At 46.2% G+C, this 22,639-nt stretch overlaps 2 protein-coding genes across 16 annotated transcripts in view; one reads left to right on the top strand and one right to left on the bottom strand.

The window, feature by feature from the left end:
- Window positions 1–13,254, bottom strand: part of LOC8080405 (casein kinase 1-like protein 3) — a 44,732-nt gene extending 31,478 nt beyond the window's left edge. For 3 of the 5 annotated variants that reach the window (XM_021459957.1, XM_021459956.1, XM_021459955.1), the window contains exons 1-4: window positions 12,979–13,253; window positions 12,836–12,876; window positions 3,842–3,911; window positions 3,605–3,753 (exon numbers count right to left, since the gene is read on the bottom strand). In XM_021459957.1, the coding sequence (XP_021315632.1) occupies window positions 3,605–3,753; window positions 3,842–3,911; window positions 12,836–12,876; window positions 12,979–13,054 (336 nt within the window). In that variant the 5' untranslated portion in view covers window positions 13,055–13,253. Of the gene's footprint in view, window positions 1–3,604; window positions 3,754–3,841; window positions 3,912–12,835; window positions 12,877–12,978 lie in introns of all 5 variants that reach the window. The other 2 variants (XM_021459958.1, XM_021459959.1) reach the window with 1 other exon arrangement.
- LOC110434571 lies at window positions 17,535–20,018 on the top strand. Of its 11 annotated transcripts, none has more exons than XR_002452091.1 (4): window positions 17,535–18,161; window positions 18,236–19,274; window positions 19,384–19,454; window positions 19,743–20,018. XR_002452091.1 is itself a non-coding variant. In XM_021458848.1 (3 exons), exons 1-3 carry the CDS (start codon window positions 17,858–17,860, stop codon window positions 19,387–19,389), a joined length of 378 nt encoding a protein of 125 aa, XP_021314523.1. In that variant the 5' UTR covers window positions 17,536–17,857; the 3' UTR covers window positions 19,390–20,018. The 11 variants fall into 11 exon arrangements, 5 of the variants coding, with proteins under 5 accessions (XP_021314523.1, XP_021314522.1, XP_021314519.1 ...); XR_002452093.1 differs by having other exon boundaries at window positions 17,536–18,161; window positions 18,236–18,303; XR_002452092.1 differs by having other exon boundaries at window positions 17,536–18,161; window positions 18,236–18,303; window positions 19,738–20,018.

The following is a 22,639-nucleotide window of genomic DNA, read 5'->3' as shown; positions in this document are numbered from 1 at the left end:
CGGCTTGTACTCCACCGAGAAGTCGTAGCCCAGGAGCTTGCCGACCCAGTGGTGCTGCGGGATCGTAGAGAGGCGTTGGTCGAGGAGGAACTTCAAGCTGTAGTGGTCCGTCCGAACCGTGAAACGCCTCCCCCACAAGTATGGCCTCCAGTGACGAATGGCGTGCACCAGCCCGATGAGTTCGCGCTCGTATGCAGCGAGCGCACGATGGCGAGGCGCGACGGGGCGGCTGAAGAAGGCGATGGGGTGCTTATCTTGGAGCAGCACCGCGCCGAAACCGTGCGTCGACGCGTCGCACTCGACGATAAACTCCTGCTGAAAGTCGGGGAGGGCCAGCACCGGTGCCGAGGTGATGGCGGCCTTGAGTGCCAGGAAGGCCGCGGTTGCGGCGTCGTTCCACGCGAAGCCATCCTTCTGCAACAACGCGGTCAGCGGAGCGGCGATGGTGCCGTAGTCCTGGACAAACTTGCGGTAGTACCCCGCCAAGCCCAGGAATCCCCGCACAGCACGCACCGAACAGGGCTGCGGCCAGTCCGCCACCGCCTGCACCTTGGCAGAGTCCATGGCCACGCCCGCCTCGGAGATGATGTGGCCGAGGTAGGAGATGGACGCCACCCCGAAGGCGCACTTGGAGCGTTTGACGAACAGCTGGTGCTGCTGCAGCACGGTGAGGACAGCACAGAGGTGTCGAAGGTGGTCTGCCCACGAAGTGTTGTAGATCAAAATATCGTCAAAAAACACAAGCACAAACCGACGAAGGAAGGGGCGCAGGACGTCGTTCATGAGGGCTTGGAATGTCGCCGGCGCGTTGCAGAGCCCAAACGGCATCACCAAGAACTCATAGAGGCCATCGTGGGTTCGGAACGCCGTCTTGTCGATGTCGGACGCCCGCATGCGGACCTGGTGATAGCCCGAGCGAAGGTCCAGCTTGGTGAAGAACTTGGCGCCGCGCAGTTCATCGAGCAGCTCGTCCACCACCGGGATGGGAAAAGCGTCCTTCACGGTGATGGCGTTCAAGGCGCAGTAGTCAACGCAAAAACGCCAAGAGCCGTCCGCTTTCTTGACGAGGAGCACCGGGGAAGAAAACGCTGAGGAGCTGCGACGGATCAGCCCTTGCTGCATCATGACCGCGCATTGGCGTTCCAGCTCGTCCTTGTGCGCAGGAGGGTATCTGTAGGGCCGTACCGCCACTGGTGGCGCGCCCGGCTGAAGAGTGATGCCGTGGTCGCGAGAACGTGGCGGGGGCAGCCCCTGCGGCTCAGCGAACACCTCCCCGAACGACGCCAGCAGCTCGTCCAGGAGGGATGGGGAGGCTGTGGTGGTGCAGACGGAGCTGCTCCCAGCTGCGCGCCACAGGATCGTAGCGCCCTACTGCTGGAAGGACATGGTGCGCGCGGTGAAGTCCCAAGTGACGGGCCCTAGCGTGCCCAGCCACTGTGCGCCTAGAACGACGTCGAACCCGGCCAAGGGCATGATGAAGAGGTCGGCCGTGAACGACGAGCCCTGGATGACGAAGGGCGCCTGAGGCAGGACGCCTGGACAAGCGATCCGTTCACCGTTGGCTACCACGGCGGAGAGCCGGGGTCAGGAAACGACCGGCAGTCCCGTGCGTTGCGCTGCCCGCTCGGAGATGAAGTTGTGGGAGGACCCGAAGTCTAGGAGGGTGACGAGGGAGACGGAACCCACCACCACGCGGACGCGCAGCGTGTCGCTGAGCCGAACGCCTGCCACGGTGTGGAGGGAGTAGCAGGGCGCGTCCGTCCCCGCGGCCTGGTCCCCAGCATCCGCGGTGTCCTCGACGTCGTCGACCTCCACCCCGTCCACGAAGAAGAGTCGTTTGCAGAAGCGATTACGGCCCCTGGTGTACGGCTCATTGCAGTTGAAGCAAAGGCCCTGGCGACGTCGTTCTGCCATCTCGTCCTTGGAGAGGCGGCGGATGGTGCCCTCAGCGCGACCCTGCTGGTTGGCGGCCAGGGGAGCCGGGAGTGCCAACGGCTGCGGGGAGGCAGGGAGCGCCGGCCGGGGCGCCGGGGCGGCCAGGAGACCGCGCTGGGGCGCTCGGTAAAGAGTCGGAGCCGGCCTCGACTGCTCCATCAGTTCCACCTGGCGCGCCAGGCTCATGGCGGCTGCCAGAGTCTCCGGATGGTGGAGGCGGACGGCATGGCTGAGCGGCGGGAGGAGGCCGCCCGTGTAAAGCTGGACCCGCTGCGCCTCTTCCAGCCTGCCGGCGCGCGGAAGGAGGGCCTGGAAGCGGTTGGAGTATTCCTCCACAGTGCCCGTGCGGCGGCACTCGGCGAGCTCGAACATGGGCGCTGAGCGGAGAGGGGGCCCGAACCGCAGGTTGAGAAGATCCTTGAAAGCGCCCCAGGATGGCGTGCCGTCATCGTCCTGCAGTTGGGTGAACCAGAGTTGCGCGACATCATCAAGATGGTAGGACGCCATGAGCACGCGTTCCTCCGCCATGGTGCGATGTTGGCGGAAGTAGGCCTCGCACTTGTTAAGGAAGAGCATGGGGTCGGACGATCCATCGAAGCGGGGAAAATCCCACTTCTTGTGCTTAGGGTGGAACTCCTGGTCGCGCAGCCCCTCAGCACGACGATCGTCCCCGCTGCCAGATGACAACGAGGATTGGGCCTTCATGGACGCCATGTCCGCTTTCATGGCGGTCACGTCCGCGGTGAGCATCTCCATGGCCTTCAGTAGATCAGCCAGGGTGGGTTCAGCCATGTTAACGGAAGTAGCAGAGGTGGGGGACGACGGGAAGATGTTGCTGTGGTCGGCGGCGGCAGCGGCGGCGGCGGCGGTGGGAGCTTGGCTAGATGCAGCGGCGGTGGAAGAAGATCAGCGGGTAGCTGATACCAGGTTGTCAAGGGCCTGGTGATCTAGGGTAGGTGGCCCTCGACTACGGAGTTCGTAGTCTCCTGCCGTTGTCTTCCGATCGCGGAGGTTATACCCCTCTCGACGGCTCGGGCTTGAGAACGTTGGGAGAGAGAGAGAATTAGGGTAACAATACTTTTCTTAATATCTCAAAGTCCTGATTACAGGTATATATAGCCAAGGGCTGAATACTAGTAGGAGTAAAACTCTCCTAAATATAAGGCTAATTATAATTCTATTTCCTAATCTAGCCCCTAGTCTGTTGGGCGCCTTCTCCCTGCATACGTCGCGGGCGCGGCGTCTCCTGGAGTACGGGATACCGTACATGACAAGAAGAGATAATATTTTGTAAGGTTCAGTAAGGAACAGAAAGACAGGACCATTTCGCTGTTTTGCTCATGTGCTATCCCAAAGTAGCTATTTGTGTGTAAGCCACTGGAGATTGAGTGTGTTCCAGTGGCAGCTATTTGTGTGTAATCCACTTAAAACTGGGTGCAATCCACTTAAATTTGAGTGTTCCCTAACATATTCCACAATACAGTGGATCACAAACAGGTGCTAATCGCATATGCACAAATAGCAATTGTTTCATGCAGTGTGACTAATATGGAGTAAAAGAGTGCTAGACAGGCATCACAGAAAAATAAACATAAGTGGTTCGCACCTTCCACAAATTCATCTCATTATTAGTAAATAAAAACTAGGGAGATTGAAGAAGAATTATTACCATCTGATCTGCCAGCATCAAGACCGTCTTCAGTGAGAATCTCCGGCCACAGTAAACAAACAGATCTTCAAGGCTTGGTCCGAGTAAATCGATAACAAGAATGTTTTCATCGCCATCAATGCCGCACCATTTTATGTTTGCGATACCAGCTACATGGATTCAAAATAGCAACAATTACAACACAAATAATGGTATGCCAATCAGCAAAGTAAGATTTGTATGTACTCAAGCACATACTCCCTCCTTGAAGAGCATTGTACAGTTTGGCCTCATATAGCAACTGTGGATGATTGGTTTTGCTGTTTTCCTACATAATAATAATGCAACAAAGTTCCAAAAATAAATGTGTCAAATATACATCTACAGCGTATATTAATTTGTAACATGAAAAGTCATATAGCTCCATTCAGTTGTAACTTCATTAAATAACTACTTATCCTATCCTAATAGATGTCATTTTACAGAGATGGTTTTGTTTTCTGAGTGAACTGTTTGCACTTGATTGTTCTATTCATTGCTCATTAGTGGGAGATCAGTAGTCACATACAGCTAATGGGACAGATTCTGCCTAAAAGTGTCATGTACACAAGCCGAACATATTGATTTTGGATACGAGGGACTACGAAGAAACTCTTGTTTCCCTAATCAGGACAAAAAGATATGGAAATTGCAGGATATGTGGCTGACACACCATTACACCAACATATGTGACCAATGAGAGAAAAACAAAACTTGACCTGCGGGGCGTAAGACAGCCCCCGGCATTGCATTAAGAAGACCTCACGCAGGTCAAGAGAACCCCTGCCCCACCCTTACATGGCAGCACTGTAGCCCATGTGAGAACGACCACGACCAGGGCCAGACCTTAGACCTATGCTTTGGCATGAGACAGACAATGAGGTCTTTTAATGAGTACACTCTCTGGTGAGTCCAAGTGGCTAAGTATGAAGGGGGCCAACATAGGGGAAAGCACTCGAGAAATGAAGCAAGCATGAGCAACACATTGTTGTAGGCAAAGAGGTGTGAGATGATACCCGCTAGGAGACTGGAAGCGATCTATGGCAGCGAGGCGAGATGGCTGTGATGGGTAACAAGCAACAGACCACGGCGGAGGGGGGGTGCAGCGGTGCCACTGTGTGTCTGTCAGGAGCAGAGGGATTACGACATTATTATTAAGGTCTCTATAGTTTGGCTGGATGGGCCAGCAAGCCAAGTACAAGGAAGCCCGTCTCGTTTTTTCTCTATTTTCCCGCCTTCCCCATTTATCCTGTGGACCTATATTCACCGTAAGTAATTACTATATAGGTTAGTACCTATGGCATTCATTAGGAGCCCGTTTTGTGCCAAAATACTTCAAATTGACCTTATATAATTGATGAGTCCTCTCCTCTAACCTATTTTCTAGAGTTTGCCAAGTCGGAACACTAATATCCCAATTCGAACTCTGATAGGCAACTGTGTCCAGGTAACACTGCTAGTGCTGGGAATAAAACAGTGCAAGTACAAAGAGCAAATACTTAGTAGTGCAGAATGAAACAGTAAGAAAACGTAAAGAAACACCACATAGCTCCTACAAAGGAGAATTTGAACTTGTAATGCATTAAAGCATACCATACAACAACTCTACAAGCAACATTCAGGAGATATTAATAAAGTTAAGAAATTAAAGTTACAAACAACCAAATCCTTCAATGGCTTTGGGAGTAAATTTCTCAGACTAGACAGACAGTGGCTGATGGTTATACCAAGCTCATACAGTCATACTTAGGTCACAAGATTGCAACCCGACAATGGAATGTTTGTGATTGTTCTCATGGTCTTGAGCAGCTTACTAGCATACAAGTGTCAAATTGCTATTTACATAGAAGTTAGGGACCCCTCGGTACTTATTAATGAAAGCTACCCCTGCATGCAAGGCATCAAACAATGGAATGTTTGTGATTGTTCTCATGGTCTTGAGCTGCTTCCTAGCATACAAGTCTCAAATCGCTATTTACGTCGAAGCTGGGGACCCGCTCGGTACTTATTAATGAAAGCTACCACTGCATGCAAGGCATCAAACATCGCAGGAAGTCATAATCTATTACTATGAACTAGCTTTAAGACAAACTGGAAACAGATTCAAGGAATACAATCAAGTGTACATGGCAGATGCTAATTATAGCTAATCACCCATAGACCTGCCTAATCACACATAGACCTGCCTAATATGTCTAATAATCAGTTATCTGTGAATCTGATGTCTGTTGATCAAATAACAGATATGAACTGTTCTGTTGGATTTGATGATTCATCATGTTTTTATTCAGGACGGTAATAGTGGAGGTGTGATTGGGACTGGTCATCAACGTAGAGATTCTTCTAACCTCTCTGTCTTGGACACCTTACATCTTCCTTCTGCTCATGTGTCATCAGCCATGTCCTCACCACCCTCATCTTTTGCCAAATGGCATCGTCATCTTGGGCATCTATGTGGCTCTCATTTGTCCACCGTTGTTCAACAAGGATGTTTGGGGCATGTATCTATAGTCTACCTTTCATTGCAAAGGTTGCAAGCTGGGTACACATGGATTTACTTCATGAAGCAAATTTGCATTCTGCTAAGCCATTTGATCTTATTCATTCAGATATATGGGATCACAATTTGCGACAAAGGGTGGCCATAAATGTTATGTCGTTTTTATTGATGATCATTCCCGCTATACATGGATTTACTTCATGAAGCATCGCTCTTAGTTGTGTTCTATTTATGATTCCTTTGTTCACATGGTTCACACACAGTGTTCTACTCCAATTTGAGTTTTTCGCTCTCACTGGGTGGTGAGTATTTGTCTGATGCTTTTTGACAATTTTTGTCCTCAAAGGGTACTCTTGCTTAGCTCTCTTGTCCTGGCGCTCATGCTCAGAATGGTGTCGTTGAACAAAAACATCACCATCCTATAGAAATGGCTCGCACACTTATGATTTCATCTTCTATCCCTTCTCATTTGGGGGGTTTACTTGTTTCTACTGCTGTCTATCTCATCAATAGACAACCATCTTCCAAACTGTTTGGCAATGTCCTAGTGAAGTTCTTTTCGGTACCCCTCCGAGCTATATTTGGATGCACATGATATGTTTTGTTTGCACCTCTGAGCTTACTGCCCAATCTAATGAGTGTGTTTTCCTAGGATCAGTGTTATGATCCTTCTCATCGCATACATATCAATCGTGATGTGACATTTGTTGAGAACTGCACTTTCTTTTATCATCCCTCAACTTAACCCTCATATTCACCCATAGAGTCCACATCAATTTTGTATCTTCCTCCTATTCCATCTGGTGATGATGTCTCTACCCCTTCTCCATCCATTACAGTCATTCTTGATCCTTCTATTTCCATCACGCCACATGTACATGTGACACCTTCATCTCCACCTCCACATCCTCCTCAGCCACTTCACTCTTTTTCCAAACCACCTATCACACATGTTTCCATCGCCGTCCCAAAGACCCCCACTGCCCTTCCATCTAGCTCTCCCACCTTGGCTAGTTCTGATGAACCCCATTGTTGATACTACAAACAAGAACAGTGATGAATCACATATCGTCTCTGCCAGGATGGTCCACGATAAAATCTTCGAGATCATAGTACTATTCATCCTGAAGACAAGTATGGGTTTCCCCGTGTAAATGTTGTTGTTAATGAACCATCCACCTATTAGGAAGTTTCTTGTATTCCAGAATGGCATCTAGCTATGTCCAAGGAACTTGCTGCCCTTAAATCGTACATAAACTTGGGATCTTGTTCCACTACCGTCCCATGCAATGCCTATCACATGTAACTGGGAGTCACATGGTTCCATCAAGAGATATAAAGCTCGTCTTGTTGCTAGAGGTTTTCAGCAGACTCAGGGATGAGATTATGACAAGACATTTGCCCCTGTTGCTCATATAACTACTATTCATACTTTGATTGCGGTGGCAGCTACTTCTTCATGAACTATGTCTCATATGGATGTCAAGAACGCTTTTCTCCATGGTGATTTGCATGAGGAAGTTTATATGCAACCACCTCCTGGTGTTGATGCTCCTTCAAAATATGTCTATTGTCTTCGTGTTGCTTTATATGAAACAGGCTCCTTGTGCTTCGTTTGAGCGCTTTGTTTATGTGATAAAGGCTTCTGGTTTTTCACCTAGTGCTCATGATTCTACTTTCTTTATTCATCTTTCTCCTCGTGGACATACTTTGCTTCTTTTATACGTTGATGATATGTTCAGATGATGCATAGCATATTTCTCATGTGAAGAAGAAACTTAGTAAGCAATTTCAAATGTTTGATTTGGGACCTTGAGTTATTTCTTATGGATTGAGGTTTTGTGGTCTGCGAAGGGATATTATCTCTCTCAGTCCAAACACATACACGATCATGCTTGTTTAGGTATTACTGATAATCGGACAACTTCCACACCTATGGATCTTCATTTGCAGCTTCATCCCATTGATGGTGTCGCTCTTGAGGATCCTTCTCGATGTCGCTATCTTGTGGGCAGCCTTATCTCTTTCATTGTTACCCGGTCAAATGTTGCTCATGCAGTCCATATTTTGACTCAGTTTTTGTGTGCACAAACTTCCATTCATTTTGGACATTTACTTTGCGTACTACGATACTCACGGGGGACATCATCTCAGAGTTTATTCTGTGCTCGTGATAGTCCACTTCAGCTTCATGCTTACTCAGACTACACTTGGGCGAGTGACCCAATAGATCGTCATTCCATCACAGGATGATGAATTCTTCTTGGACCCTCTTGCACTACTGCCACAAAGATTGTATGGCTCCTATGGTTGTTGCTGATTTTGGTATTTCTTGTGATGTTGCCAAACCTCTTCTATGTGACAATGCAAGAGCCATACAAATTGCCAATGATCCTGTGAAAGCATGAACTAACAAAGCATGTCAGCGTTGATGCCTTCTTTACTACATCTCATTGTCATCAGAAAACCAGTGCTCTCTGGTATGTGCTCTCAGAGTTGCAGTTGGACTGACTTTTTCACTAAAGCACAGACTCGAGAGCAGCATCGGCTTCACTTCCACCTTGAGTTTGAAGGGGGGTGTTAAGCGTATGAAGGTCCATCTATACTAGTCCAATATGGCCCACGAGGCTCTATATACATGCTATCTCCACTAATGGAGTTGTCTCTCTTCTAATTTCCCAAAGTAACAGTTACTTTGCTTCGTTAAATCACAGCTTCATGATACGATTAAACAGAAAAACAAAGGTGTGCTACCCAGTTCTATTACTTCAATTTCTAACAGCATCTCAACTCAAAAACTCCTAAAATTACTGCACAGCACATGTTGCAAGCAAAATTACCGAACTTTTTTTCTAGGACTCTCTAATATAATATAATGTATTGTGTGTACAAGAAAAATTACGAATAGAATGCACAATCCTGAAATCAGAAAGAACATGTTTGACACAACTAGATGTCATGGAGTGCCAACTCAACACAACCCACATAGTTCCCACACAAGAGAAATTAAACTAGTACTGCATTACACCACACCATATGACAATTCTACAAGCAATAACGTATGAAACATTTTAACAAAATAAAGAAATCAAAGATACAACCAACATCATCATTTGATGTTTACGGGAGAAGATTTCCTAGAATAGACACACATGTGGCTTATGGCTCTGCCAAGCTTAGGTCACAAGATTGCACACCAATAATACTATAATAGAATAATAGAATGTTTAGTGATTATTAGTCTAATACTCTCGAGGCCTTGAGATGTTTCCTAGCATATAAATGTCATATCACTGTTCACTAAATGTTGGTGCCTTGGCAACCAAGTAGGATCAGGCATCTGCTTTTAGCCTGAGAATATGCTGTGGTAGGTGGCTGTCCACTTAGGCTATATAAGCAGTGACAGACCCCCCTTAGAGAACTAAGTGTTGTAATTTCATCTTTCAATCCAAGCAGCCTAAGTGCCAAGTTGTCCTCTGGGTTACCCAGATCTGATCTGAGTTCATATGTTGGGCAACAATTGGTATGTAGAGCCTTAGGGTACCCAAAGTGCAGCCATGTCCACCGAGAGCTCCAAGGCCAAGGCCGCTGCCGCTGCCGCCGCCACCACAGTGCTGCCGGTGGGCGCTGGCGCGGACGGTGCAGGAGTGGATGACCGCAGGACACTCATTGCTGCCGCAGAGGCAGCGGCACGTGGAGATGGAGCGGGAGGGTGCGCTGACTGCAGGATCATGGTCGTGCAGCCCCGATCGCCACCACCAGTCGCCGTCCCCGTTGCGGCGTCGTGGTCATCGCGGGTGATCGCCGGCGCTGCACACCGTCTACCACGACTCCAGGGCTGGATCGTCGTGGCCAATGCTCACCAAGAGCAACTACCACGAGTGGTCTCGAGATGAAGGTAAAGCTGCAAGCTTGCCAATTTGCCATCTTTGGGATGCAGTGCGCGTTGGTGGCGTCAGCTACAACGAGGATCGACGGGCCTTGGAGGCCATGTGTGCCTTTGTTCCCACCAACGTCACGGCCTCCATCGCCAACAAGACAACGGTGAAGCTGGCATGGGACGCCACCGCGCTGCGGAGGATCAGAGGTGGCCGCGTGCGACGGGCGACGTTGCAGCAGCTCAGGGCAGAGTGGGAAGCACTCGCCTTTTAGCGCCGCAAGCAAGTCAAGGACTTCGTCGCGCAGCTGACCAACCTGATGGAGCAGATGGTGTTAAACGGCGACACCGACCTCACCAAGGAGCACTCCATCGAGAAGTTCCATGACGAAGAAACAGAGCACGAGAGACAGGGAAAGAAACAGAGGAAGAGGGAAAGGAACAGAGGAAGAGGAGGGACACAGGGCTGCAGAGACCTGAGAGGAGGCAGGGAGCATACGAGGCAGACAGGCAGATGGTCGACGGCGGCGGGCGAGCAAGTGCGGTGTGGATAGACTCCTGGTGGACTCGAGCAGCCAGGCGGAGCTGCAGGGGCGGACCCGATGGAGGCGCAGTCAACAGGCGGGCCGACGGAGGAAGACTCGAGGCAGAGTCACACAAGCAGGTGCGGACTGCAGCAGCGACGTGCGATGATGCTGGAGAGGCTCCATTGCAGGAGTGGACGGCCAAGCAGAGATGCAGGGCCGGCTCCGCAGAAGGGGTGGCTGGCCGGTGGACACGAGCAAAGGAGCAGCCAAGCGGATGTCGAGGTCCGTCCGCCGCCTTCTCTCTTCCTCTCCCCTCGCCCGCACTCGCGGTAAATGACTTGTGCGGTAGATTTCCCGTGCTAAGAGGCTATCTAGGCGGAGACGCAATCGATTTCCGCGGGGCCACACTCCTTTTGGCGCCCTTCCCTCGCGACCGGCAACCTGTACGCAGAAGGAAAGGTAGGATTGCTGTCGTGGGTCATAAAAGGTTAGCTTACTGGCTTGATGGAGCGTCCGCGGCTGTAGGCGTCCGCCCGACGCCGTTCGCGCCTAGGCGACGCCTAATTCTATGAGGCGGACGCCATACACATTGAGGTCGTGGTGACCCCAATGCCCAGACCCTTGACCACGCCTTGTCGCCTAGGCGACGACTAGGCGATGCCCCAAAAACATTGTTATTAGGCCAGTTCAATTCTTATTAATGAATATGATACCTACCCCTGCATGCAACTTATCACTAGCACTTTCCGATTTCAGTCTCATGCTTCAATGCATGGCACCAAACATCACAAATAGTCATAGTCCATTGATATGAACTAGCTAAAGACAAACTGGATAGAATCAAAAACAGATTCATATCACAAGACCTTTATGTTGACTGCAGTGATGAGAAAATTATTTGGAACCACAACATCCATTGGAAAACATAAAAGTACAGAACCCTACATAGAAGCAAAGCAATGCACACCTCCAAAGAACACTACTTTTAGTGGGGAACAGGTTATATCATGCCAAACCCATGATCCCAATGGAAAGGTACATTGCTTCGTTAACCTCACAGGTTCACAATATTAAACAGCAACACAAAGGTGTGCTACCCAGTTCTAATACTTCAATCTCTAACAGTGTTTCAACTCATAAAAAAACTTCTAAAAGTTGGACTGCGAGTATGTTGTGCAAGCAAAACACCAAAGAAGAAAAACTATATGTCATGAAGTGCCAACTTAACACAACCCGCATAGCTCTGACAGAAGAGAAATAAATCTTACAATGCATTACACTACGCCATTGCCACATGACAACTCTGTGAGCAAGAATGTTTTGAGATTTTTACAAAATAAAGAAATCAAAGAAACAAATAACAACACCGGTCGATATTTTCTGGATAAAATTTCGCAGAATAGACAGACATGTGATGGCTCCGCCAAGCTTAGGTCACAAGATTGCATGCCAACAATAGAATATTTGACAATTGACCTGATACTCCCATGGCCTAGAGGTGTTTCCTAGCATTTAAATGACAAATTATTATTTACTAAAAATCAGGGATCCATTTCAAGTTCTTCCTGGTGAACACTACCCCTACGTTAAACATAGCACTGTACTTTCCTATTTCAAATTCACAGTACATGCTTCAGTGCAAGGCGGCAAGCATCGGAGATAAACATAATATGTTGATATAAAATATAAAATAACATGAAGAGAAACTGGATAAAATTAAAAACAGATTCATATCAGACGACCTTTTAGATAGCATTGTTTCCATCTATCAGACTAAGGCAACAGTAACACAAAAGTATCACTGTGGTGGCTGGAAAACTATTTGAAACCACATATCCACTGGAAAATTAGAAAGTCTGGGAGCTAAAAGAACACTTAACATACACCTCCAAAAACATTGCCCCTCTTACTAGCAGCAACTCATAGTCAAAAACAACAATGATCGGATTCGACACAACAGAGCTCCACTTTCCTTTGTGAAATTCGCAGCTCCACAGTACCTATAAACAGCAACCCAAAGGCATGTTGCCAGGTCTGATACTTCAATATCTACCAGAAAATGAACTCAAGACTAAAAACACTTGTAATCGCCGGACCATGCATACATGCACACGAGGCTGCAAGTAACCTTTTAGAGCACAAAAAAAAACTTGGGATCCAGGACGTGGAATCAACATTACGCAATTTTCAAGCTCCACCTCACAACCTACTGCGGCACGCAATAGGCATCACCAGAAGGCGCGAAACCCTAGACGAATTCCAACAAAATCAAGCAAAACAGGGAAGGCTGAGGGAGGGAAGGTGCTCACTATCTTGACGGCGACGATCTCGTAGGTGTCGACGTGTGTCGCTGCATAGAGAGGGAGAGGACAACAACAAGCACAGCACCAAAACCTCGTCAGATCCAAACACCAAGCAAAGTGAATAACAGCGGTCATGATTGGGGTCGAACCGAGGTAGATCTCCCCAAAGGAGCCGCTCCCAATCTTGCGGCCTAGCTTGTACTTACTGCCGACGATCCGGTCCATCCCCTCCTCCACCTACGCCTTTCAGGCCAAGCTCTATCGGCGCCGCGACGGCGGGTGGAAGGAAAATGAGGGGGGAACTAGGGTTCCGACTGTGCTGCGACGAAATGGGTACCGAAGAGGGAAGAAGCAAAGAGCGGCGGGCAAAGCGGCGGGTTGAAAGGCTTCTAGAAGGTCGGAAATGGATTGGATTTGCAGCGCACACGCAACGGTGAACGGTGACAGAAAGGGATGTCGGAGCAGCTTGCTACCAAAAAAATTTTTTCATCCATCACATCGAATCTTTAGACATATGCATGGAACAATAAATAACCATAAAAAAATAAACTAATTACACAGTTTGGTTGAGAATCACGAGACGAATCTTTTAAGCCTAGTTACTTTATGATTATCCTTAAATGCTACAGTAACCCACATGTGCTAATGCCAGATTAATTATGCTTAATAGATTTGTCTTGCAGTTTTCCGACTATGTAATTTGTTTTTTTATTAGTTTCTAAAAAACCTCTCCCGACATCCTTCCGACACATCCGATGTGACACCCAAAAAATTTTCATCTCCAATCTAAACAGGGCCAAAGTGCAGCAGCAAACTTTCTGAGGGCTATCTTGATGAGCCCGGGCTATTTTGACGCTTTCACTATAGACCACATTTAGGCGGTTGCTATTGACTAAAATTTAGCTATCCCTGTTTGGTTTCCCCAACTAAAAGTGACTAAATAAGAACATCTCCAGCAGTACTACCTAAATATCTGTTTAGATAGCCACCTATTTTTATGCTACCCAAATTTTGCTTCCAACTCCAGCAGAACTACCTAAAATTGGCTACCCATTTTATCCTTGTAGAGAATGACATGTGGGTCCCGTTTGTCATCCTCACTTTGCTTCTTCTCCCCATAGATGGAGCCAGAGGTGTGCCGAGGGCAGCAATCGTTGCGTGATAAGGGTAGGCTGGCCACGTCGCGTTGGGGGCAGCTCGTCGGGGCTACAGGCCGCGCCACGCCGCGCGCGGGCAGCTCGTCGTGCAGTAGCCGCTCGCTGCTCACTGGGCAGCTCACCGTGCGGTAGCCGCTCGTTGCTCACTGTGCGAGGCTAGCCAGGCCTCATCGGGTCGGGGCAGGCAGGCGAGCCATCGGGAAGGGCCGCCGTGCCCACGCCGTTGGGAAGGAGGCGTGCGAGCGGTGGGAGAAGGCGTGCGGCCGGCCGAAGTTGAGGCAAGACGAGCAGGCGGTGGCGTCGGGTGCGAGTGTGTGCGGGAGGAGAGGGAGGGAAGGAAAAAATAGGTAGCCACGTTTGTTGGCCCAACAGATGTAGGTAGTGGGAGGGAAAATTTGTTGGGTCAATAAAATTAGGTAGTCAAGTAGGTAGCCTGTTGGAGTGAGTTTTTTTGACCTCCACTACCTAAATATAGGATAGGTAGTGGGTTTAGGTAGTCTGCTGGAGATGCTCTAACATTAAAGTAGTTGAAAAAAAGACTGTTTTGCTCTTATGATGTGAACTCTCAAAGAGGCTCTTTTCTGGCGCTGGTTGCTCCCACGGATGCTGCTACCCCTGATGCTCTCGCCAAGATTGGCAGCCATTGCCGCCAAGATGGCCAAATATTGTTCATATTTTCAAATCCCTTTATTACAAATTACAAATGCCAAAGTGGCTCCGGCTTACGGCGTGGAGGAGAAGTCGTGGTGGCGGCGGCGGCGAGATAGATAGGAGAGGAGATTCGACGCAGGGTCAGGACGAGACCCGACGCGGGCAGGGTATCTCGTGACAATTGTGTGTTTTAGTCCCTTTTTGCTTCTCTTGAGTGACTAATGGACTAAAATATTTTAGCTCCTTTTTAGTCAATGTGTTTGGAACTTTAGCTACTAAAGTAACTAAATTTTAGTTGGCTAAAATTTAGCAAGAGGATCCAAACTGGGCCTTAAGCAAAACAAAAGAATGCTAAGTACCCTCCAACCATTTCTTTATTTGGTTGCCCTCTAATAAGTCTCTAGAATTTACACAAAATATAGGGAAAAAATTGTTTTTTATAAAAAAACTGTTACAAAACAAAAAGACAGAAAACAATTTTTATGCATATGAGGCCTTGTTTAGTTTGCAAAATTTTTTGTTTTTGGATACTGTAGCATTTCGTTTTTATTTGACAAACATTGTCCAATCACGGAGTAACTAGACTCAAAAGATTCATCTCACAAATTACAGGTAAACTGTACAGTTAATTTTTATTTTCGTCTATATTTAATGCTCCATGTATGCGACCAAATATTCTATGTGACGGGGAATCTTGAAAATTTTTGCGAACTAAACAAGGCCTGACTTTTCAAAGATAATTTGAAGAGTGAGTTTGTAAGGTCTTTGGGGTGCCCGCCTTGGTAACTTGGGTGTCATTCACTCGACTCAGGCGTATTGCCCTTGGTTGACAACAAAGATCTTAGGAGATTGTCATCCGCACCTCCTTTTTGGTAACTTTTATGATTGAGTTACACAACACGAATCATTCATCAAGCAATTTGCACATAACAACCATTATATATATAAAAAAATTGACCTAGGGTATTTTTGGTTGGTGACCAAAACTTACCGCACCAAATATTCGTGCTACAATTTCTTTGGCAGTTGTTTAGTTCATTGTCATACTTATGGCACGCCAAACTTTCTTATCCCCCTACCCCATATGTCATAGACTCATTTTTGTGCCAACCATTGCCCCAAATGTAGTTTCTATTTTAGTCGCCACACTTTCTTTGGCAGCCACAATTTACTAAAGGTTAGGCATGGCAAGTTTCGATCACCAACCAAATAGGCCCTTAATTGCTGAAACATCATTCTTTAACCCATTCTAGATGACCATGCTTTAACCCATTCTATATCATAGGTTGTCTCGCAGTCACTTAATGTTATCATCGTAATAACACACAGCTCTGGTTGGGGATGCCCGTCTCAAGGTCAGTGACGGACCCAGGAATTAGGAGCAGGGTATGCCCATGGTAATTTTTTTTTGATAAACAATACAAAATGTTCAGATCTGCTTAGATAAAAGATACATGTAGTTCAAACTAAATGACATTTATTTTGCAATTGAAAATAACATTTAATAGAACCAACAAAGGGAAAAGAAAATGGATTTGAGTTTATTACCTCTGAGTCCAAGCAAAGGGGGCATCGTAGCCGACTGGCCGCGCGGCGGCGCGGGGACGCCCGATGCCGAGGAGCGGAGCCGCCGGAGCGGCAGCGCGGGGACGCCGGCGACGTGAGCGTCCCCACAGGCCGTAGCGCCTGCCTACGCGTCAGTGGCGAGTCGCGAGCGGCGGCACGCGGTCGAGAGTCGCGGAAGCACCTACCTGCGTGGCAGTGGCGAGTCGCGAGCGACGACACATGGTCGAGAGTCGCGGAAGCGACTGCCTGCGCGTTAGTGCGCGGCTGCCCTACCCCTACAGATCAGGCCTGATGGTTTTGGGATTTTGGGGGAGTAGGGAAGTGAGTGGGAAGGTTAGATGGGCCATTGGCCATGTGGATTCGCGTGGCTAATGAGCTCCTTTCGAGTTATAGGTGAATTGCTAAATAAAATGGCCCAGAAACGCAGAGAAACGTAGTTTTAACACCTTATGTATATTATCTTAAATACATATTAATTTTTTTTCCAAAAATATAGGGTATGCCCGGAAATACCAGGGCACAACTGTAGGTCCGTCCATGCTCAAGGTTTGCTAACTATGGTCACCGAGCCAAAATACCTACAAAATAACTTATCGGTAGCATTGTGAGTACTTTGCATACTCATAGCACTTAATTCCAAGGTACATATTTCGTGGATGTAAAGGGAATTATCACATAGACAAGCATGGCGTTCATTAATAGGATGACATGCTCATGACTCATGTTTTGATTCTTAACAAGTATAAGTTCATTGGAAAGTGACATTCAAAACATGGTTAAATGATCAACATTATAATTCATCTCATTGTCAAGTTTCATCATCAATGCTATACTGAGTCTAGAAGTAAGAACAACAAAAAAGGTTCCGTTCTGAAGGACTTTAGACTTTCGAAAAGATCTCTGCAAAGGTTATAACTTTATCCACACGGACACCAAGGACAAACCACCATACTCATGCTCGGATAAGGGTTGCCTCATGGTTCCAAACTTTCCTCAATGTGACTCCCATATCAACGAACGGTTTGATTGGGTACCGGTGTGGCACCATCGCATCTACATTGCATCACCCGTTGCACCGAATCGGGGTTGATTAAAGACTGCTGCCTTTTGCTCGCACCAGATGAAATCGAAGCCTTGGTGTATTCTTCTGGGCTCAACACCCGTCTCAACCCGTATTGCAGAAAGAACCTCCAAATTCTTTAGAACCAACCCGCACTCTACTTCCCCAGACCAGAGCAATATCTACGTTTGTCTCTTTTTGACGAACGACCCCCTCAAGGAACTTTACGGAGAGCCCCCTCCACCTGTCCTGAAGGCCTGAACCCTAACCCTCTCCCGCATTCCTCTTCTCACAGCCGCCAGGCCCCTCCCCAATCCTCTCTCTCTTCCTGCCGCCTCCGCCGCACTTCCGTGCTGACCACGATGGCTCACCCAGAGGGCTCGCCAATGTTGCTCTTCCACCTCCCGCATGGGCGCATGCATCGCGGCGAAATCGTACTCTTCCTCCCCCTCATGACGCGGCGAGCGGTGCTTCGATGGCGAGTGGCGACGCAAGTGCGAGATTCGTCGTCCACTAGCTTGCCTCCGAGGTTTCCCCCTTCCGTCACCGCCCCCTCAATCTGCCACCATTTCTAGGAAAGGAGCCCGTTGTCTCATGGAAAAGTGCTCCAAGGGGAGGGATCGGTGGGCTCCTCCATCCGTTGTGTCACTAGGAGTCAGCGGTGCAGCGCATGAGGCCTCCATGTTGGGAGCGGTGGCGGCGGCAGCCAAGAACTCCAGGCCCCTCCACCTCCAAGGCGAGCATGGTGACCATAGCTGCTCCAACATGTTGTATCTTCCACAATGCACGCCTCACTGGATCAAAGCAGACCCAGCTGCTCTGCAGTCAGATCGAGGAGATCCAACCATGTCTGCTGCAGATCTAGCTACCCGTGTAGTGGAACAGGCCCATCGTGCTGGTAATCTCATCTGCTTCTGTTGGGATCTAACTTCTGTGTTCTGAGCGCTAATTTTGTTTTGTTTGGAAATCCAGGTGGAGGCCATGGGTTAGTTCGCCAACTCTCCGCCTCTCCATCCAGCCTCCTATTCAAGCTGGTAAAAGTATGAATTTAGATCCTGGAGTTTTCATTTATGTTGATAGCGTGTGGACTGTGAAGCCTAAATATGTATTTATCCTACGACTCCCTCCATCAGCTGTCCTAAGTTTTCTTTTAAGTTCTATACAGGAAAAAAACTAATATGTATGACACAATTAGCATAGTTAGATATAATATGAAATACATTTATGCTATACTTTTTTGAGGACTTTATAGGAAAAAATACTAATATTTATGACATAAAATTACTATATGTAGATATAACATGAAATATATTTTTATCTTGCACTTTTTTGGGTGTCAGGCTTAGCATGGCGCTAACCATGAGTGCTGCTGCTAACTGTATAGTTAAGGACAGCCCTTCCTTTGCTACTTTGTGGAATTAAAAGGGCAAAGTGCATGATAATGAGACATGCACACTAGGCTAGCTGCCTCTGCCTAGGCCAGCAAATGTTGGTGTCTTTTGTTAAACAAATTTGTTACGCCGCATTTGTCCCCCTCATTCTAAACTTCATTTTTTATTGGCTGATGTGAGTTTATTCTTTAGTCCTTGAACTTGCTCCATGATTTGGGACCAATATCCATAATGCACTTGCTCCATGAAGTAGCTATCGCTACTTTGTGATGTTGCTCCACATAATAGCTCTATGAAACAAGTGTAGGAATTTACAGGTCACTTTCCTTCTTTCTCTACTTTAATCAAATTAGTTATAATGAGTGATAAACTTGACAGGAGTGTAGGATATATGATGCTTTTGGGACCCTTTCAGTACATTCCCACTGATACTTTAGTTGTTGAGTTATGCAATTTTAAAACAAACTCTTTACAGCTATATCCAAAATTCGAATATTCATTGTAGGTTAATACCAATTCACAATGTTTTACTTTTACCCATCACCATGGTGGTAGTGGTAATTCTTGACAGTTGCAAGGGACTCCCAAATTTAGATTAAAGCAAGTAGTGATGGTCTTGGGTAAGTGTCTCCATGAAAGTAACGGTGTGTGAATGTAACTAATATATTTGATTTTGTCTTAATTATTATCAAGGTTTTAAGAATACTGATATTAGTATTGTTTTTCAAGGAATAGATATTGAGTATATTTGTGGCAGCACCTTTTCTTTGTAAGTGGTTTGCAAAATGGCCGGGATATAGGTATGGTTACAAACATTAGCATTGACCTCCATTTAGTTGCACAACTTTGATATAAAGTTCTAATTGGTTGATTTTAGTTTGATGTTTCTGCACCAATATTGAGTTAGTTGTGGTTGATGACTTGAAGTCCTTTTGTATCCATTGTTGATGTTTTACCATTTATGATAAATTCACCAAGGTTAACATGGTCGAATAAAATGGGAATGTCATAGTTTCCTTCTTATGTTGTACTCTGATCCACTTTGTGTTTGAATGTGTCTCTAACACCCTTTTCCATTTATAGAGCAGCCAAAGATACCAAATCAATAGAGGACGGTTGCATTGCTTAATCAATGGTATGGCTAAATAGAAACATATGGGCGACTGAGATGGACATACAAACCATGCTATCTGCACTATCAGTACACTGAAGATATGTGGTTGCTTCATAATTTGTACTCTGCTTTGATTGGTTCGATATGCCAGATCATAATTAGATGATGATGGCAATGATCGTATATATAAAATGATTGTATTTGAATCTTAGTGTTACCATCTAATTATAAAAGCAATACTCATTGGACATGATAATAGCTTATGTTTTAAGATCATTGTAGGTTTCGGGCGCCTGATGTTCTAGTCTACATGATAAGCGAGTTACTACCAAGTACTTGGCTCACTGCCCCATTTGTGATATGTGGTCTGTATGGGTGGTTACTCAAACTCGCTATCTAATGAGTGGTCCTTAGCTACTCCACGAGCTACATCACTTGAAACCCAACACTCACAGTGACCCAACGCTTACAGTCACATTGACAAAATTGAGTCGAGTTGACACCCTTGTAGGGTTTTTATTGTTAGTTGGTTATATGGGTGTAGCTCCTATACGTGCGAGAGTAGGTTCCTTCTCACACATGGCTTCTAATGAAACTAGCCAAATAAGCAATTAAGCGGTACCAGTCCGTTGATTAGGTCAGGGATATGGTTATATTAATTAGGTGAGTTGGTCTATCTTAGTGAGACATGATTATGTAGTTCGTCATTTTATATGAATGCAAACCTGTACTATTGCATGCAATAGTAGGTAAGTATCCAAAATAGGATAATAATAGTGGGTTACCTGCGTGTCATGAAGTCCTGATGACTGAGAATGATCATGACTGCTCTTACGCGTTCCTCACATCTTAGAATAACCAGCAAAAGAACATGAGGATGAATGTGAGGGACCGATAAAGAGCATATATATGAGAGTGATCTTGTGACAAGGACCTTAGGAAGAGATATCACTACCACAATCTCGAATTGCCTTGAGTGCCAAAAACTGACAAGGAAAGGGGTTAAACCGCGAAGAAAATTATCCTTGACCACAATCCGCCAAGCAAAGGCACTCAAGGATAGAAGCTAAGGGAAATTAGTTTCCTTGGCGGTTCTGACACTCAAGGATGATTTTCTTGAAGGTTTGCCCCCAAGGAAACTACGACCATACTTAATTTGCCAAAGCGCCAAGGAAATATTGCGACCGCCAAGGAAAGTAGTTTGCTTGAGGGCCAACAACCTGCAAGGAAAATATTTTTCTTGAGAGCCAACAACCGTCAAGGTAATACATATTTTCTTGACAGTTCCAAACCTTCAAGGAAAGACATTTCCTCGGAGGCAGCCAACTTATAGGTTAATTATTATTCTTGAGGGTATGGTTGTAAATCCTTGACTGCTTATAATCACACTCAAGGAAAATGAGTCATTTCCTTGGAGGTGATTGGAAACAGCCAAAGAAACACCTATATTCCTTGGCAGTTTACTTAAACCTCTAAGGAATATATGTTTTCTTGAGTGTGCACTAGCACCGCCAAAGAAACTGTCATTTCCTTGGCCGTTTGATTTTAGCCCCCAAGGAAAATCGGAGCCGCTAAGTCAATTCGAGTTTCCTGTAGTGTATCTAAAAGTGGATTAGTTGTACTAATTTACATTTAAACATGTGATAGGGTGGTTAGGTCCTAGGGTTAAGGAGGGTGGTTAGGTCCAAGGGTTAAGGGTTAAATATTTTAACATTATAAAATATTCGACGGACACTCCATCGGCAAGGACAGACACGCATGGAGTTATTTCCCGAAGCTAGCAAGTTTGGGTTAGGCTGTAAGGCCTTGTTTAGTTTCTAAAGGCGACACTGTAGTATTTTCGTTTGTTTGTGGTAATTATTGTCTAACTATAGACTAACTAGGCTCAAGATTCGTCTCGTAAATTTCAACCAAACTGTGCAATTAGTTTTTATTTTTATTTATATTTAATACTTTATGTATGTGTCTAAAGATTCGATGTGACGGAAAATCTTGAAAAAATTTTAGGTTTTGTGATGAAAGTAAACAAGGCCTAAGTGAACTAACGAAAATACAAAATGTTCTGTAGACATTGATGGCCGCTCAGAACGATCTGTGGTGGGTGATTTATGTCTCACGGACGCTCCGTGCGATTGGACGGACACTCCATGGTGAGCTAGATGCTCTCGGATTCTCTAGAAATTAATTTTGAAACTTGACAGATGGTCCGTAGATCCTCACTAACAATACGTTAATAAAATTATTAACAGTGAGGATAAAGTGTGTGGATGTAAGTTTTGGCTAAGTATTACTCCCTCTATCCCAAATTGTAAGTCAATCTTGGAGAGTCAAATTTTTCAAAGTTTAACCAAATTTATATGATAAAATAATAATTATTATGATACTAACTAAATATCATTAGATTCTTCCTTAATTATATTTTTATAGTATACTCACTTTACGTTACAAATCTTAGTAACGTGAAAATGCTTTGACTCTCCAAGATTTTTGAAATGACTTATAATTTGGAACGGAGGGAGTAACGTTGATGGACACTCCGTGAAGTGCGATGGACACTCTGTCCTGTGTGTCGAAAGAACATATGTTCTTCATTGTTCATATTACTCAAGTTTGATTGAAACCTATAGAGGGTGAAATTGACCATGCATGTGCAAGGGGTTTCTAGGATTGTTTAGGTGACATGTTGAGCTAGTTGTAGCTAGGTTTTGAGCTCTAGTTATCAAGTGCAACAAGTGAATTTAAGTAAATTTAAGATTGGTTAAATCATGTGCACTGCTAGAGAACTAGATTTTGGTTTTGGTCTCGGCAATTTTAGCGCCCGGGATGAAATGAATAATTATTCCCGGTGTGAGAGACCAACCACGACTAAAG

The sequence above is a fragment of the Sorghum bicolor genome, chromosome 4 (assembly GCF_000003195.3).
Source record: "Sorghum bicolor cultivar BTx623 chromosome 4, Sorghum_bicolor_NCBIv3, whole genome shotgun sequence".
Lineage (NCBI taxonomy): Eukaryota > Viridiplantae > Streptophyta > Magnoliopsida > Poales > Poaceae > Sorghum > Sorghum bicolor.
Note: the sequence above shows the minus strand (reverse complement) of the source record. Positions and strands in the feature narration are given on the sequence as shown.